General features: G+C 41.3%; 1 protein-coding gene across 29 annotated transcripts in view; it reads right to left on the bottom strand.

Annotated features, from left to right (window-relative positions):
* Positions 1-15,656, bottom strand: part of clasp2 (cytoplasmic linker associated protein 2) — a 354,796-nt gene that overhangs the window by 247,016 nt on the left and 92,124 nt on the right. The window contains exon 1 of one of the 29 annotated variants that reach the window (XM_063066568.1): positions 5,726-6,123. The exons of the other annotated variants lie outside the window; for them this stretch is intronic. Within the exon in view, the coding sequence (XP_062922638.1) occupies positions 5,726-5,741 (16 nt within the window). The 5' untranslated portion in view covers positions 5,742-6,123. Of the gene's footprint in view, positions 1-5,725; positions 6,124-15,656 lie in introns of those variants that run through there. 29 annotated transcript variants of the gene reach the window in all.

The following is a 15,656-nucleotide window of genomic DNA, read 5'->3' as shown; positions in this document are numbered from 1 at the left end:
TGGAATACAGAATTGACAGCTTTGTCACCAAGTTTGAAGACAATATGAAGATAGGTGGGGGCCAAGTAGTGTTGAGGAAGCAGGAAGTCTGCAGGAGGACTTGGGCAGATTTGAAAAATGGGCAAAGAAGTGGCAAATGGAGGGAAGTGTGTGGTCATGCACTTTGATAGAAGGAAATCTGGGCCGAACCCTCCAAATATCCGGACCTGCCTCTCGGTTTCTTGCACTACCTTACTTTCCATTTTCTATTTTCTATTTATGATTTATAATTTAAATTTTTAATATTTACTATCGATTTATACTCCAGGGAGCGGGAAGCGCAGAATCAAATATCACTGTGATGATTGTACGTTCTAGTATCAATTGTTTGGCGACAATAAAGTATAAAGTATAAAGTAAAGGTGTAAACTATTTTTCTTTAAATGGGGAGAAAACGGAAAAAAAATCCAGTGGTGCAAAAGTTCATGGGAGTCTTTGCGCAGGATTCCCTTAAGGTTATCTTGCAGGTTGAGTCAGTAGTAAGGAAGGCAGATGCAAAGTTAGCATTCATATCGAGAGGACTGGAATATAAAAGCAAGGATGTAATGCCAAGGCTTTATATTAGTCAGACCACGCAGAGTATTGTGAGCAGTTTTGGGCCCCTAAGAAAAGATGTGCTGCTGTCAGAAAGGGTCCAGATGGGGTTCACAAGAATGATTCCAGGACTGAAAGTGTTCCATGGGTCTCGGCCTGTACTCACTGGAGTTTAGAAGAATGAGGGAAGGATCTCATTGAAACCTATCAAATATTGAAAAGCCTGGATACGGTGCATGTTGCCTATAGTGGGTGAGTCCAGGACCAGTGCACACAGACTCAGAATAGAGGGGCATCCATTTAGAAAAGAGATGAGGACTTTCTTTTGCCAGAGGGTAGTGAATCTGTGAAATTCACTGCCAAAGAAGTCTGTGGATGCTAAGTTATTCTGCATATTTAAAACGGGGGTTGATAGGTTCTAGATTAATCTAGGCATCAAAGGTTACTGGGAGAAGGTAGGAAAATGTGATTGAGAGGGATAATAAATCAGCCATGGTGGAATAGCAGAGCAGGCTCAATAGGATGAATGAGCAGATTCTGCTCCCCTATCTATGGTCTTATAAATAAATGCTTTTCACTGCATCTTAGTACCCTGTGACAGTAGCAAACCAATATCAATTCTATTTTCATCATGATATTCCACCTCTTGTACTCAATGTCCTCATCAAGCAAAGTAAATGTGTTTTTCACCTCTTTGTCTACCTATACCTCCACATTCAGGGAACAATGTGCATGTACACCTCCGGTTGTATGTCCTCCAACACTTTCCAGGGCCCTATCAAATGCTGTGAAAGGCCTACCTTGGTTTAACTTACCAAAGTCCAAAACCTCATACTTGTCAGAGTAAAATTCCATTTGACATCCTCTGGCCCACTTCCAGGCTAGTATAGTTCCCTTTGTAAATTTAGCTAATCCTCATTGTCCACTACATCACCAATTTTGGTGTCATCTGCAAACTTGCTAACAGTAGAAAATTGTTATCGAAATCATTAATAAGTTGACAAACAAGACTGGGGACAGCGTCAAACCTGGCTTGCTCACCCTAGGTTCCATGTGAACTAATCTTCCAGAGTATCATGCAGGACCTTATCAAAAGGCTAATGTTTGAGGCACTGCTTTTCCCTTGTCAACTGTCTTGGTCAGCTCTTCAAAAAACTCAAAACCTTGAGGCTCAATATGCCCTATTCAAAGGCATGCTAACAATCCCTAATCAAGTACTCTATACGCTGATAGATCCCATCATCCCTCAGAATCCCCTCCAACAACTTTCCCACCATCGATGTTAAGCTCAGTGACCTGTTGTTGCCTGGCTTGTCCTTCCCAACTTTTTGTGAATAAATGAACAATATTAGCCATCTTCCAGTACCTCACCCACGGCTAAGAAAGATATACATATTTCTGCCAGCAATTTCTTCCCTAGCTTCCCAAAATGTGCAAGAATACAGCTGATCAGAGCCTGGGGATTAGTTCACCATAATGACCCTAAGACTATCAGCATCCTGTAAACTTCCAGTTGAATTGCCGCCGAGCTCTAGTATGTATCGAGGTTGTGGTTCAGGCTTCGCTGCTTTTTTTTTTAAGTTTATAGGAATGATTTTAAGTACAGAGAGGGGAATTAAAAGTAAGGTTAGGGTTCAGGGACAGAGATGTGGGTAAGTCAGAGGTCAGATTAGAGTTTAGTAACAGAGATGTGGAGGAGTTAGAGGTCAGGTCGGATTCGAGGCCTCTGCTCCACTCCCAAAGATCAGTGCCATGAATGTGTGACGAAGGACATCTGTGGATGTCAGCTCGCAAGCGTGTGGGCAAGAATTACTGAGAACGAGGACTGGTGGGTCACCAGGTCAGCGGGACTCTGAGGTCAATGGGACCCAGGATCGGATGTCTACAAGAGCAAGAAGCACAAGAGCAGTGAAGTCCTTGGTATGTGAGTCCATTATTCAAAGACTGGAGCCCAGGGTCCCAACATCAGCGAGTCCAGAGTTCGAGGCATGGAGTTTGCAGTCCTGGGGTTGATACCGAAGACTGAAATGCAGAGACTGGCTGGAAGTTCGAAAATTGAAGCCTGGTGGATGAAGGCCTGAGTCTGATGTCCTCTGGGGAAATCAGAGGCCCATTGTCTGTGAGCCCACTGGAGACCGGAGGCCCAGAGGCAACCTGCCCTGTGGTTGGAGGAATGTAAGTGGTTGGTAGGAAGGGAGGAAATGGACTTGTTTTGCTGTTGTTGTTTAGTGTGGTCTATGTTGTTCTGCCGAGCATGGTGAGCATGCTATGACATTAATGCAAACAATGCATTTCGCTGCATGTTTTGATGCATGTGAGAAATAAATGAATCTGACTCGTTCAATTTCTAAATACATTCCAAGACATTATTATTTATATCCCCTAATTCTTAACTTGAATGACCTTTTACATAGAAAATACAGATCAGAAATATTCATTTGACATCTTACCCATTCCATGTGGCTCTATATACAGATGACCACATTGATAGTAAAGGATTTGTAATCTCTCCCTTTTGCATGTAATATTCTTGAAGATTCTCTTAAGTTTCTCCTTCACCATATTGCTGAAGTGATATCCCCGTTACTGTGTGGGCTTCCTCCAGGTGCTCCTGTTTTCTCCCACATTCCAAAGATAGGCCATAAGGTGTAGGAGAACAATTAGGCCATTTGGCCCATCAAGTCTGCTCTGCCAATTCATCATGGCAGATCCAATTTTCCTCTCAGCTCCAATCTCCTCCTGCCTTCTCCCCATATCCTTTCATTCCCTGACCAATTAAGAATCTATCATCCTCTGCCTTAAATATACATAGACTTGGCCTCCACAGTTGCCTGTGGCTAAGAATTCCATAGATTCATCACCCTCTGGTTAAAGAAATTCCTCCTCATCTCCGTTCTAAAAGGACACCCTTCTATTCTGAGACTGTGTCCTCTGGTCTTATAGACTCCTCCCACTATAGAAAACATCCTCTTCACATCCACCCTATCAAGGCCTTTCACCATTTGATAGGTTTCAATGAGGTCATCCCTCATTCTTCCAAGTTCTAGCAAATACAGGCCCAGAGCCATCAAAATCTCTTCATATGACAAGCTATTCAATCCTGGAATCATTTTTGTGAGCCTCCTTTGAATCTTCTCCAGTTTCAGCATATCCTTTCTAAGATTAGGGGCCCAAAACTGTTCACAATACTCCAAGTGGGGCCTAACCAGTGTTTTATGTAAAGTCTCAACATTATAACTTAACTTTTATATTCCATTCCTCTTGAAATGAATGCTAACATTGCATTTGCCTTCCTCACCACAGACTCAACCTGCAAATTAACCTTTAAGGAATCCTGCATGTCCCTTTGTGCCTCAGTTGTTTTTTTTTGTATTTTCTCTCCATTGAGAAAATACTCAACCCTTTCATTTCTTTTGCCAAAATGCATGACTATACACTTCCCGACAAAGATACTCGGGTTAGTCGGTTAATTGGTAACATCGGTATAATTGGGTAGTCCAGGCTCATCGGGCTGAAAGGTTCTGTTACTGTACTGTATCTTTTTCTCTCTCTCTCTCACACTGAATCTCATGCCCTCTTTCTGCCCTCCTGACTTCCCTCTGAAGTGAACTCCTAAATCTCAAACTCAAGAGATTCACTTGCTCCAATCTTCCTGCACCTGTCATACGTCTCCATCGTTTTCCTGATCAGATTCTCAATAACCTTCATCAGCCAGGATTCGCTAATACTGCTAGACTTGTCCTTCAAGGAACATATTGTCCCTGATCTCCCTGCATTTCGCTTTTAAAGTGTCCCATTTGCTGTATGTCCTATTACCTGCAGGTATGTCTGTCAAAATTAGCAAGTTCCTGTCTAACGTTTATTTTGCCCTCATGTAGGGATTTTTCAATAAATATTGCAAATGAACCAAAAAAAAAGTATATAATTCCAGACTACAAAAGTTCACATTTTCATTTTCGATTGTGAAAATGTACTTTGAACCCTGACGAAAATACTTGCAATATGCAAGTACACGTTGAAATGTAAACTGCCACAGCTTCATGCTCCTTTGTCAGCCATAATCCTTTAATCCTTGCTCTCAATGTTTTTAGCGTCAATGATAATTCTTAATCAATCATAACCTATCTCCTCATTTGAGTCTTCCTACACAACTTCACTCAAGCCAAATAGATTGGAAAACTATCTCCACAGAAAGATTCTATCTGGTACACATAATATCAGTTTGCTAAAAATAAATAGTATGCTAAAGACCAACAACAAACCCTTCATTAAATCAGACAAGCTGCCACCTGGTTTTACGATGATATTTAAATATGCACCATAGCTATAAGTCATTTGACAAAGATCCGAGATGTATAATTACATCCAAAATAATGCACTGATTCACCCCCAAGCATTTATGCATGATGATTTTTCATGGCATCTGGCCCCCTTCACGAGTCCTATAGTCCAAATTTAAAACCACAAATCCCACAAATACATTCATGCCTTTCAGCAATATGCGGCTGAAGTCGATTACAAGACACGTTTTTTTAAAAAACGTGAACCCCAATTCTTTTCACTTGCAAATTCCCCTCAGTAATAGTTATTTACATTTTTCTCCTCATGGCCGAGGTCTCCGGCATTTTGACCACATTTAGAGGTAAACTCATTCCTCAAACATCACACAATAAATATGCCAATTTGACCAAAATATCAATTTGCAGTACAATACTTTATTCACTCTGCATTTCACTTGCAAACAGATTTCACAACTGACACTTTCCAACAATATTTCATATTTAAAATTTTTTTTATAAGTAGACATTTGTCTTATGACAATCAAATTACATTGCTTTCAAATTTTAACAAGGAAAAAAAAAACTACCTTCTGCAGTCATTAATCTTTCTGAGAAATAAACAAAGGAAAGATACCACACAGACCAGAAGATGTCAATTTTTATCTTGCTGGTCAATTATTAGAAGTACTACAGATATTCTACGCAGATTTGCTGACTGTTGTTTGAATAAACATGAAATAAACTGAACGATAAAATAAACCCCAAAAAGCTGCGCTAATATGTAATAAATCTGTAATAAGTATTGCAATAGCACAAGCTTTCCTTTTCATAATTATCTTGAGATACTAGTTTTATTTCTCAGTGCCACTTACCATCACCCGTTGGCATGCTTTTGCGATAGCTGGCGTTTGTAGAATGAAACACCAGATCTGATGCTGAAACAGCTAACTGACAATGGGTGGTTGTGCTACGATCTCCAGTGCACCACAAAGATAAGCAATACACTATGTGATCTATTCAAAACTGCAGCTTTGCACGGCAATCACAAACAGCTGCTGAACAAGTTCAGAATAAGAGTCTCTGTTCACAGGATTTGATATAAAAGCCTCCTTAGGTTAAGAAACAACAAATTCCTGAAATCGCATTGGCTCCACATGACCCATTTGGCACTGACATAAAGATTTATCAGGCTGCTGAAAAACAATGTCACACAGCCACGTAGAGCACTACGTACTGTGCACCAAAATTCTTCTCATTGGTCATAAGCCTCCAGTATCAAGCCTCTTAAGAGATTCACCGCACAGACACATGTTCAGTAATCAGAGTCTCTGTCTGCACTACAAATGCTCTCTGTAATCACAGTCACGTGAGCCAAAGGATAACAACTCATCGGCATAATATATTGCCTTACAAGCAGATTTAGCATCACCTGCAGTATGTAAACAAATACTGGCCGAACCTTCTGAATTTTTAAAAGAAAATATAATACACTCCGGGAAAGGCTACATAATATTTCACAGACAATGATTTTATTGGAGACAGCGACATAAACTAACAGCACACGCAAGTGCACCGAATGTGAAATGTGCCCTTTTAGTACAGAAAATTATAAAGCATTTCAAGACAGTTGAGCGAGACCAGAAAAAATGACAAAGGAAACCAATGTAAATTAGCTCAAAGCAAGCAAGAAAAGACTACCCTCATTTACATAGCTAATTTTTTTTTATTAACTTCAAGAATCCCTTGAATAAACCTTTAGAAGGAAAACTATTTTGCTGGTAATGTGAAAAATTTCCCCAAATAATTTACAATTTACTCAAACGTCTAAAAGAGAAAACTGTTATTACTATCAAGAGAACTTATTCCAATTACTTCATCATTGCCAAATGCAACCATCAAGTCAAGCGCATTGAGAGAGAAGATCACCTAATCACATAAGTCACACTTGGGAGTACTGTGCTCAGTTTTAGTTACCCTGTTAGAGGAAAAATGTTAATAAATTAGAGAAAGTGCCTAAAAGATTTACCAAGATGCTCTCAGCACTTGAGAGAGTGACATATAGAGAGATTGGACCAGGATTTTATTCCTTGGAGAGTGGTAGGTGATAAAGAGGTGATCTGATAGAGGTTCATAAACTCACAAGTATAGATGGGATGAATGAATACACTAAGTCTTTTACCCAGGGTTAGGGTATAGAACAAGACTGCACAGGTTTAAGGTGAAAGTGGGAAGATTTAATGGGAATTTGAGGTGCATCTTTTCTGCTTAAACACAGAGTAGTAAACATGGAAAGTGAGCTGCCCGAGGAAGTAGTTGAGGTAGGTATAATAATAAATTTTAAAAAGGCAGTTGGACAGGTACGTGGATTGCAACATTATGGGCCAAATGCTGAAAAAATGGGACTAAATTGGAAGGGGCATCTTGACTGCTAAGGAGTCAGTTGGACTGAAGGGCCTGTTTCTGTGTCATTGAAACATTGAAAGTCTACAGCACAATACAGGCCCTTCGGCCCACAAAGCTGTGCCGAACATGTGCTTACTTTAGAAATTACCTCACATTAGCCATAACCCTCTATTATTGTCATATGGCTTATAAGTCTAAAACATAAAGGGAGATGGGTTACCACCAGGAAGAACAATGAACTCAGGCAGAAAATACAGGCACCCTCTGTGGTTATTGTACTTTCAAACATTTATACCATTTTGGATACTGTTGGGAGGAGCAGCCCAACAAAGCAAAGAGGCAGCATCACTACGGTAGACACTGATGCACAGCAGAGGAGAAAAATTTCCAGGTCAGCAGTGGTGGTGAGGGATTTGTTAGTGAAGGGAACAGACAGGAGCGTCTGTGGCTGAGACTGAGATTCCAATATGCTATGGATTCTCTTCAGTGCCAGGGTCAGTAATGCTTTGGATTGGGTATAGAACAGAGAACATTTCAGGCCTTTTGCCTCATTGCAAACCGCATCACAAACCCACCACTCTCTGTGTCCTGACGAAGGGTCTCGGCCTGAAACGTCGACTGCGCCTCTTCCTATAGATGCTGCTTGGCCTGCTGCGTTCACCAGCAACTTTGATGTGTGTTACTCTCTGTGTAAAGAATGTATGTCTGACTTTCCTTCAACAACCTTAAAATTATGCTCCCTTATATTAGCTATTTCCACCCTGAGAAAAACTTTCTGGCTATCCACTCGATCTATGCCTCTTATCTTGTACAGCTCTATCAAGTCATCTGTTATCCTCCTTTGCTCCAAACAAAGGCCGCAACTCGCTCAACCTATCTTCATAAGACATGCCCTTTACTCCAGGCAGCACCCCCTTTAAAGCTTTCACATCCTTCATATAATTATGCGACCGGAAATGAACACAATATTTAAAACAACTACTGTTGGCAGAATTTCAGATAGTGACAAGGGAGCATTCAGGAGCAAGATATATCAGCTAGTTGAGTGGTGCTGCAGCAACAACCTTGCACTCAACGTCATCAAGACCAAGAACTGATTGTGGATTTCAGAAAGGGCAAGACCAGTACTTAATGAGGGATCTGAAGTGGAAAGAATGAGCAATTTCAACTTCCTGGGTGTCAATATCTAGGAGGATCTAACCTAGGCACAAAGAAGGCACCACAGTTTGAGGAGCTTGAGGAGATCTGGCATGTCACCAAAAACACTCATAACTTTCTGCAAATGTAACATGGAGAGCAATCTAACTGGCTACATCACCATCTGGTTTGGTGGGGGGAGGGGGCAGGGTGGCGGTGGGGGATGGTTACTACAAAGGATCAAAATAAGCTGCAGAGCATTGTAAACTCCAGTCATCTCCATCATGGATACTAGCCTCCAAAGTATCCAGGACATCTGCAAGGATCAATGCCTCAGAAAGATGGCATCCATCATTAAGGACTCCCATCACCCAGGACATGCCTTATTCGCATAAACATAGACATACATACACACGCCCTCAGTTTTTTTTCTATTATGTATTGCATTGTACTCCTGCCGCAAAGACAACAAATTTTACAACATCTGCCAGTGATAAAAAACCCAACTTGGATTCTGAATATTCCAAGTGTGGTCTAACCAGTATTTTACAGAGCTGCAACATTACCTCACATCTCTTGATCTCAATCCACCAACTAATGATGACCAACATACTATACGCCGTCTGAACAATCCGATCAACTTGATGGAACTTTGAGGAATCTAGGGATGTGGGTGCCAAGATATGTACGTTCCACCACACTGCCAAGAATCAGGTATTCTGCCTTCAAATTTGACTATCCAATATGAAAAACTTCACACTTCTCCAGGTTGAACTCCATCTGTCACTTCAGGCCAGCTCTGCATCCTGTCATTGTCCCATTGCAACCTACAACTACGCTATCCACAACTCCACAAAACTTCGCTTCATCTGCAAAAATTACTAACCCACCTTTCCACTTCCGCATCCAAGTCATTTATAAAAATCACAATCAGCAGGGGTCACAGAACAGATTCCTGCAGGCAGAACAGCAGTGGTCAATGACCTCCAGGCAGAATACATTGCATCTACTGCCATCCTCTGCCTTCTATATATGCAAGCCAGCTCTACAGTGTCTATAAAATGTATTCCCTCCCCCACCCTCGCCACTTCCCCCAGGATCACTTCGTAAAGATCTCTTTTACTTTGACACGAAGGAGTTTTTATCTGTTGATCAGTGTCAAAACAGCCAAATTAAGTACACTCAATGTTGTAAAACAATAAAACATGAAAACTTCTGGGGGGGGGGTGGTGGTGAATACTTTTTATAGGCACTGTATGGATATTAAATTGTTAACTTAAAAGTAGATAGTGTTCATGCATTCAATGTCCATTTAGGAATCAGATGGCAGAGGGGAAGAAAGCAGCAAAATATAGGGAAATCCTGGAGGAAAACCAGACATAGACTGCAAGAGAACTGCAACTTGGGAAAAGATTTGTTTTCCAGCAAGACAATGACCCCAAGCATAAAGCCAAAGCTACACACTGGCTTAAAAACAACGAAGTTAAAGTCCTGGAGTGGCCAAGAAAGAGTTCAGACTTCAATCCAATTGAGAATTTGTGGCTGGACTTGAAAAGGGCCGTTCACTAATGATCCTCACGCAATCTGACAGAGCCTGAGCAGTTTTGTAAAGAAGCATGGAAAAAATTGCACTGTCCAGATGTGCAAAGCCGATAGAGACCTATCCACACAAACTCAAGGCTGTAATTGTTGTCAAAGGTGCATCTACTAATTACTGACTTGAAGGGCATGAGTAATTATGCAATTATTTGGTGTTTTATATTTGTAATTTGTAATTAATTTAGATCACTTTGTAAAAATCTGTTTTCACTTTGACACAAAAGAGTCTTTTCCTGTTGAGCAGTGTCAAAACAAAGCCAAATTAAAATCTACTGTGATTCACTGTTGCAAAATAATAAAACACAAAACATTTCGTCGGGGGGGGGGGGAGGTGTGGAGAGAGAATACTTTGATAGGCACTATGAATCCACAGTCAATTTTCCCTGGATCCCATGACTCCTGACTTTCTGAATGAGCCTCTCCTGGGAAACCTTATCAAACACCCTACTAAAATCCATATACACTATATCAACTGCTCTATTTTCATCATTATACTTTGTCACCTCCTCAAAGAATTTAGTCAGATTCATGCTGGTTACATTCTGCCCCTCACAAGACCATGATGACCATATCAAATAAGACCATGTTTCTCCAAACTTTTGCAAATCCTCTCTAAGAATCTTTTCCAATAATTTGCCCGCCACTAAAGTAAGACTCAGTGGTCTATAATTCCCAGAGTTAACTCTACTCTCTTTCTTGAACACAGGAATAACGCTTGTCACCCTCCAACCATCTGGTGCTGCTTTCATGGCCTGAGAGGACACAAAGATCATCGCCAAAGGTGCAGCAATCTTTTCCGTTATATCCCATAGTAACCAGAGGTATATCCTGTCCAGTCCCAGGGATTTATCTATCCTAATGTTTTTTCAAAAGTTCTAGCAGATCCTCTTACTTAACATCAACATATCTGCCTGTTGTACACTATCCTCACATTCACGAAAATTAAAACGAAGTATTCATTGAGGACCTCTCTTACCTCCACAAATTCCACATACATTTCTTTTCTATCCTTAATAATCCTCCTGTTCTTCACATACGTGTAGGAAGCCTTGGCTTTTTCCTTAATCCTACTCACTGAGGTCTTATCATGCTTCCTTCTACCGCCCCTAAGACCATTGCTCAGCTCTTTCCTGGCCATCATGCAACTCTTGGAAGCCCAGTCTGATCCTTGCTTCCTAAACCTTAAGCATGCTTCTTTCTTCCTTTTGACTAGATATTCCACATCTCGTCAACGATGGATCTCTTCATTCTTTCCCTGTCTCAAGCCTATACAGAACCCCCAGCAGGTGCTCCCTAAACAACCTCCCAATTTCTGCCATGCATTTCCCTCAGTACATCACTTCCCAATTTATACTCCCCAGTTTCTGTCCAATTCCCCCTCCCCCTAATTAAACATACTTTCTCATACCACCTGTTCCTATCTCTTCAAGGCTATAGTTGTGGCCACTGTCTCCAAAATGCATTGACACCTGACCTGGTTCACCAAATCCAGTATGGCCTCTCTTCTGGTTGGTCTGTTTACATATTAGGTCAGGAATCCTAACAAATTCCACCTATCCAAACCTTTTGCACTGAGGTGCAATTAATATTAGGGAAGTTGAAGCCACTGTGATAACAATCTTACTTGGCACCTTACTAAAACCTGCCTCCCAATCTGCTCCTAGTGTCTCTGTTGCTATTGGTGGACCTATCATATTCCTTCCTCTCCAGCCTTTTAACTTTACTACCCACCTGACTTCACCAATCACATTATAGGTTTCCTCCTCCTCCCCCCACCTTTTTATTCTGGCGTCTTCTCCATTCCTTTCCAAAGGGTCTCAGCTTGAACGTTTGACTGTTTTTTCATTTCCACAGATGCTCCCTGATTTGCTGAGTTCCTCAAGCATTTTGTGTGTGTTGCCCCTAATGTATCTGTCTCTACCATCACCCCTGGCAGGGCATACACCACTATGTGCAAAAAAAAATTACAATTAAACAGTGACATAGACCTGAATGGTTGAAATAAGTTTGTTATGTTAATGACTACTTTTAGTGAGCTAGGAGACTCACCAAAGGTGGCAAACACAAGAGCCCAGATATATCATGTTCATTTCAGTGCAGTGGACCAGAGAAATGTCGCATTTGCGCTTGGAATTTTAACAGTACAGATAGTCCTGACAAAATCGTGAAGATTAATTCAGTAACTGAATAACTTGAGAGATAATTCATTTTGGTATGTCAAAAATGATAACAGCATATAGAATTAATGGCAGTGTGAACGATCAGCGGGATCTTGGGGTCCAAGTCCATAGGACATTCAAGGCTGCTGCGCAGGTTGACTCTGTGGTTAAGAAAGCTTACAGTGCATTGGCCTTCATCAATCGTCGGATTAAGTTTAGGAGCAGAGAGGTAATGTTGCAGCTATATAGGACCCTGGTCAGACCCCACTTTACTGTGCTCAGTACTGGTTGCCTCACTGTAGAAAGGATGTGGAAACCATAGAAAGGGTGCAGAGAAGATTTACAAGGATGTTGACTGGATTGGGGAGCATGCTTCATTTCCTTGGAGCGACAGAGGATGAGAGATGTCCTGGTAGAGGTGTATAAGATGATGAGAGGTATTGATCGGGTGGCTAGTCAGAGGCTTTATCCCAGGGCTGAAATGGCTAGCACGAGGGGTCACAGTTTTAAGGTGCTTGGAAGTAGATGCAGAGGAGCTATCAGGAGCAAGTTGTTGTTGTTGTTTTTATGCAGAGAGTGGTGAATGCATGGAATGGGCTGCCGGTGACAGTGGTGGAGGCAGATATGATAGGGTCTTTTAAGAGACTCCTGGACAGGTATATGGAACTCAGAAAAATAGAGGGCTATGGGTAACCCGAGGTAATTTCTCAGGTAAGGACATGTTCGGCACAGCTTTGTGGGCCGAAGGGCCTGTATTGTGCTGTAGATTTTCTATGTTTCTAACATAGGTGGGAGGAGAAAATGGCAGCGTGACGCAGCACCCGCAGCTCTCGGGTGAAATGATATCGTTTCTGTTAAATGGGGCCATGGACAATTCTGATTTGATGAGGACAAACGTGAGAAGCAGAGGAACATCTGGAGAAATTTCTGAAATGCCTGGTTCGCCGCTATTGTTACTGAGCGATCAAGAATCTCCGGAGGGTAGGGCCCAAAATCCCCGGCTTTGCCTGATGCTGGGGACAGAGGCTGAGGTTGAAGCGTTCGGATAGAGATGGCGCTCAATACTCACTGTCGGAGGGGCTGATCAGAGGTCGAAGTTTTCGGACGACTCAGAGTCGGACTGCGGTCGGGCATGGCAGGGAGAGTTTTCTTCCTTCTCCCATCTGCGTGAGATGTGGGACTTTTGAGAAACTTTGAACTTTTTTACTGTGCCATGGCCTGTTCTTCATCAAGTTATGGTATTGTTGCACTGTTGTAACTATATGTTATAATTATATGGTTTTGTTAGTTTTTCAGTCTTGGTCTGTCCTGTGTTCTTGTGATATCACACCGAAGGAATATTGTATCATTTCTTAATGCATGCATTACTAAATGACAATAAAAAAGGACTACGTGTCCTCATAATCTAATCTAATCTAACTACAATAACTTCAAACAGAAAGATGAATGGCAGCCGTACCAAATCATGTTCTAGTAATTGAAGAAAACAAATGAAGGGATTGACAAAGGTTCCAGTGAACACACTTGGCTACATGCTTGGCAGCGTTCAGAAATCAAATTACAAATTGACAATTTGCTTCAAAGTAGGAGACTTTAATGGCATTAAAGGCATCATCATAAAGTCTTAAGAGTTGTACAGCATTGAAATAGGTTATTCAGCCCATTGTCTCCCTGCTAACCATCATATATTAAAATTCCATACCATAAATATTCTATACTTTGCTTATTGAAAATAAATGTCTATGTTTGTTTTATTGAGATACAGCACTGCATAGGCCCTTCCAGTCCTTTGAGACACGCTGCCCAGCAATCCCGATTTAATCCTAGCCTAAACACAGGACAATTTCCAATGACTACTTAACCTACCAAATGGCATGTATTTGTACTGTGGGAGGAAATCATAGCACCTCGAAGAAACCCATGTGATCATGGGGAAAATGCACAAACTCCTAACAGGCAGCAGTGGGAGGATGCCTCTTAAATGTTCTGCTTGTTCCTGGTATAAGAACAGTTGATTAGCCTGATCCTGTCAAAACCTCCATCGTCAGGGTACTGGATAGGTAGCAAATGGGATCGGGTGTGCAGAACTGTACGAGAAGATATTACATTTAACTTGCTTCAGTATCACGCTGTTGAAGAACGTCTTTTTGATTCAAAACACATCGAAGAAAGCAAAGACTAGATGGTGTATTTGTGGATTTCTGTGGGGTAAATACTACTGTGTGCTCAGAGAAGGCAAAGCAGTGAAAGAGGCAGAGTCATGGTGGACAGAAGCAAGACACAGGAGATGAATTTGAATGAGCAAAATAAAAGCATCTTTCATGAGTCACTCGATCGGCAGAGACAACGTGAAGCCAGATTCAGCAAAAGTCTTGAAAGAAACTGCTGAGCCAATAAATGTTACAGAATACAATATTTCCTGTAGTTTGCCAACTACACAGGCAAATTTCTGAGCCAAATTAGGCACTCAGCTGACTGAGAAGGATGTGGAAGAATGCTGGTTGGATACCCATGAACAAGCAATGTAACAAATCTAGGTGCAATGCTTTTGTAATAAGGGCCCAATACAAGGAGACAATTGAAGACTCTTGGAGTGGTCAATTTGTAGGAGGGTCAGTCAACAGAATATACAAATAGACTTCTGACAGGCATAATAATAAAATCACTGCACACTACATTGAAATTGATAACCCAGCACCCTTAGGATTTTGGTAAAGCCAGTTGAGCAAATTTTCTGGACTAGTAGATGTTAATTATCTTAACTTTTACACGCTGGAGTTTAATAAATTTTTCAGTGAACTGTCATTTAAGCACTGTGGGTTCTAGATCTGTCCTGACAACTGGTGTTCTGTGCTCCAAATCATCACCCAGCCCACAGACTGGATACTGCTCTGATGCAGAACCAGAAACATGTTTAGTATCAGCAGCATATATTGTGAAATCTGTTGTCTTTGTGGCATCAGTGCAATACACAGTAATAGAAAAAAATGTGAATTATAAAAAGTACATTTAATGCCCTGGTTAAGATTTCTAATGCTATGCTGTGAGGTAGTTTATAGTGGCAGTTTCCTGCAAAAGCAGTGTGCCATGCTAGAAAGTGTTTCGTCCGTGGACTCACTTTACACCGCACGCTGTCGGAGCAGTGCTGCCAGGATCATCAAGGACACGACCCACCCAGCCAACACACTTTTTGTCCCTCTTCCCTCCGGGAGAATTTTTGGAGCTTGAAGACTCGTACGGCCAGATTTAGGAACAGCTTCTTTCCAACTGTGATAAGACTGCTGAACGGATCCTGATCCGGATCTGGGCTGCATCCTCAAAATATGCAGACCTGCCTCTCGGTTTCTTTGCACTACCTTACTTCCCATTTTTCTATTTTCTATTTATGATTTATAATTTAAATTTTTAATATTTACTATCGATTTGTAATCCAGGGAGTAGGAAGCGCAGAATCAAATATTGCTGTGATGATTGTATGTTCTAGTATCAATTGTTTGGCGACAAT

This window comes from Mobula hypostoma, chromosome 1 (assembly GCF_963921235.1).
Source record: "Mobula hypostoma chromosome 1, sMobHyp1.1, whole genome shotgun sequence".
Taxonomy (NCBI): Eukaryota; Metazoa; Chordata; class Chondrichthyes; order Myliobatiformes; family Myliobatidae; genus Mobula; species Mobula hypostoma.
The sequence above is the reverse complement of the archived record's forward strand: the minus strand, read 5'-3'. Positions and strand labels throughout refer to the sequence as shown.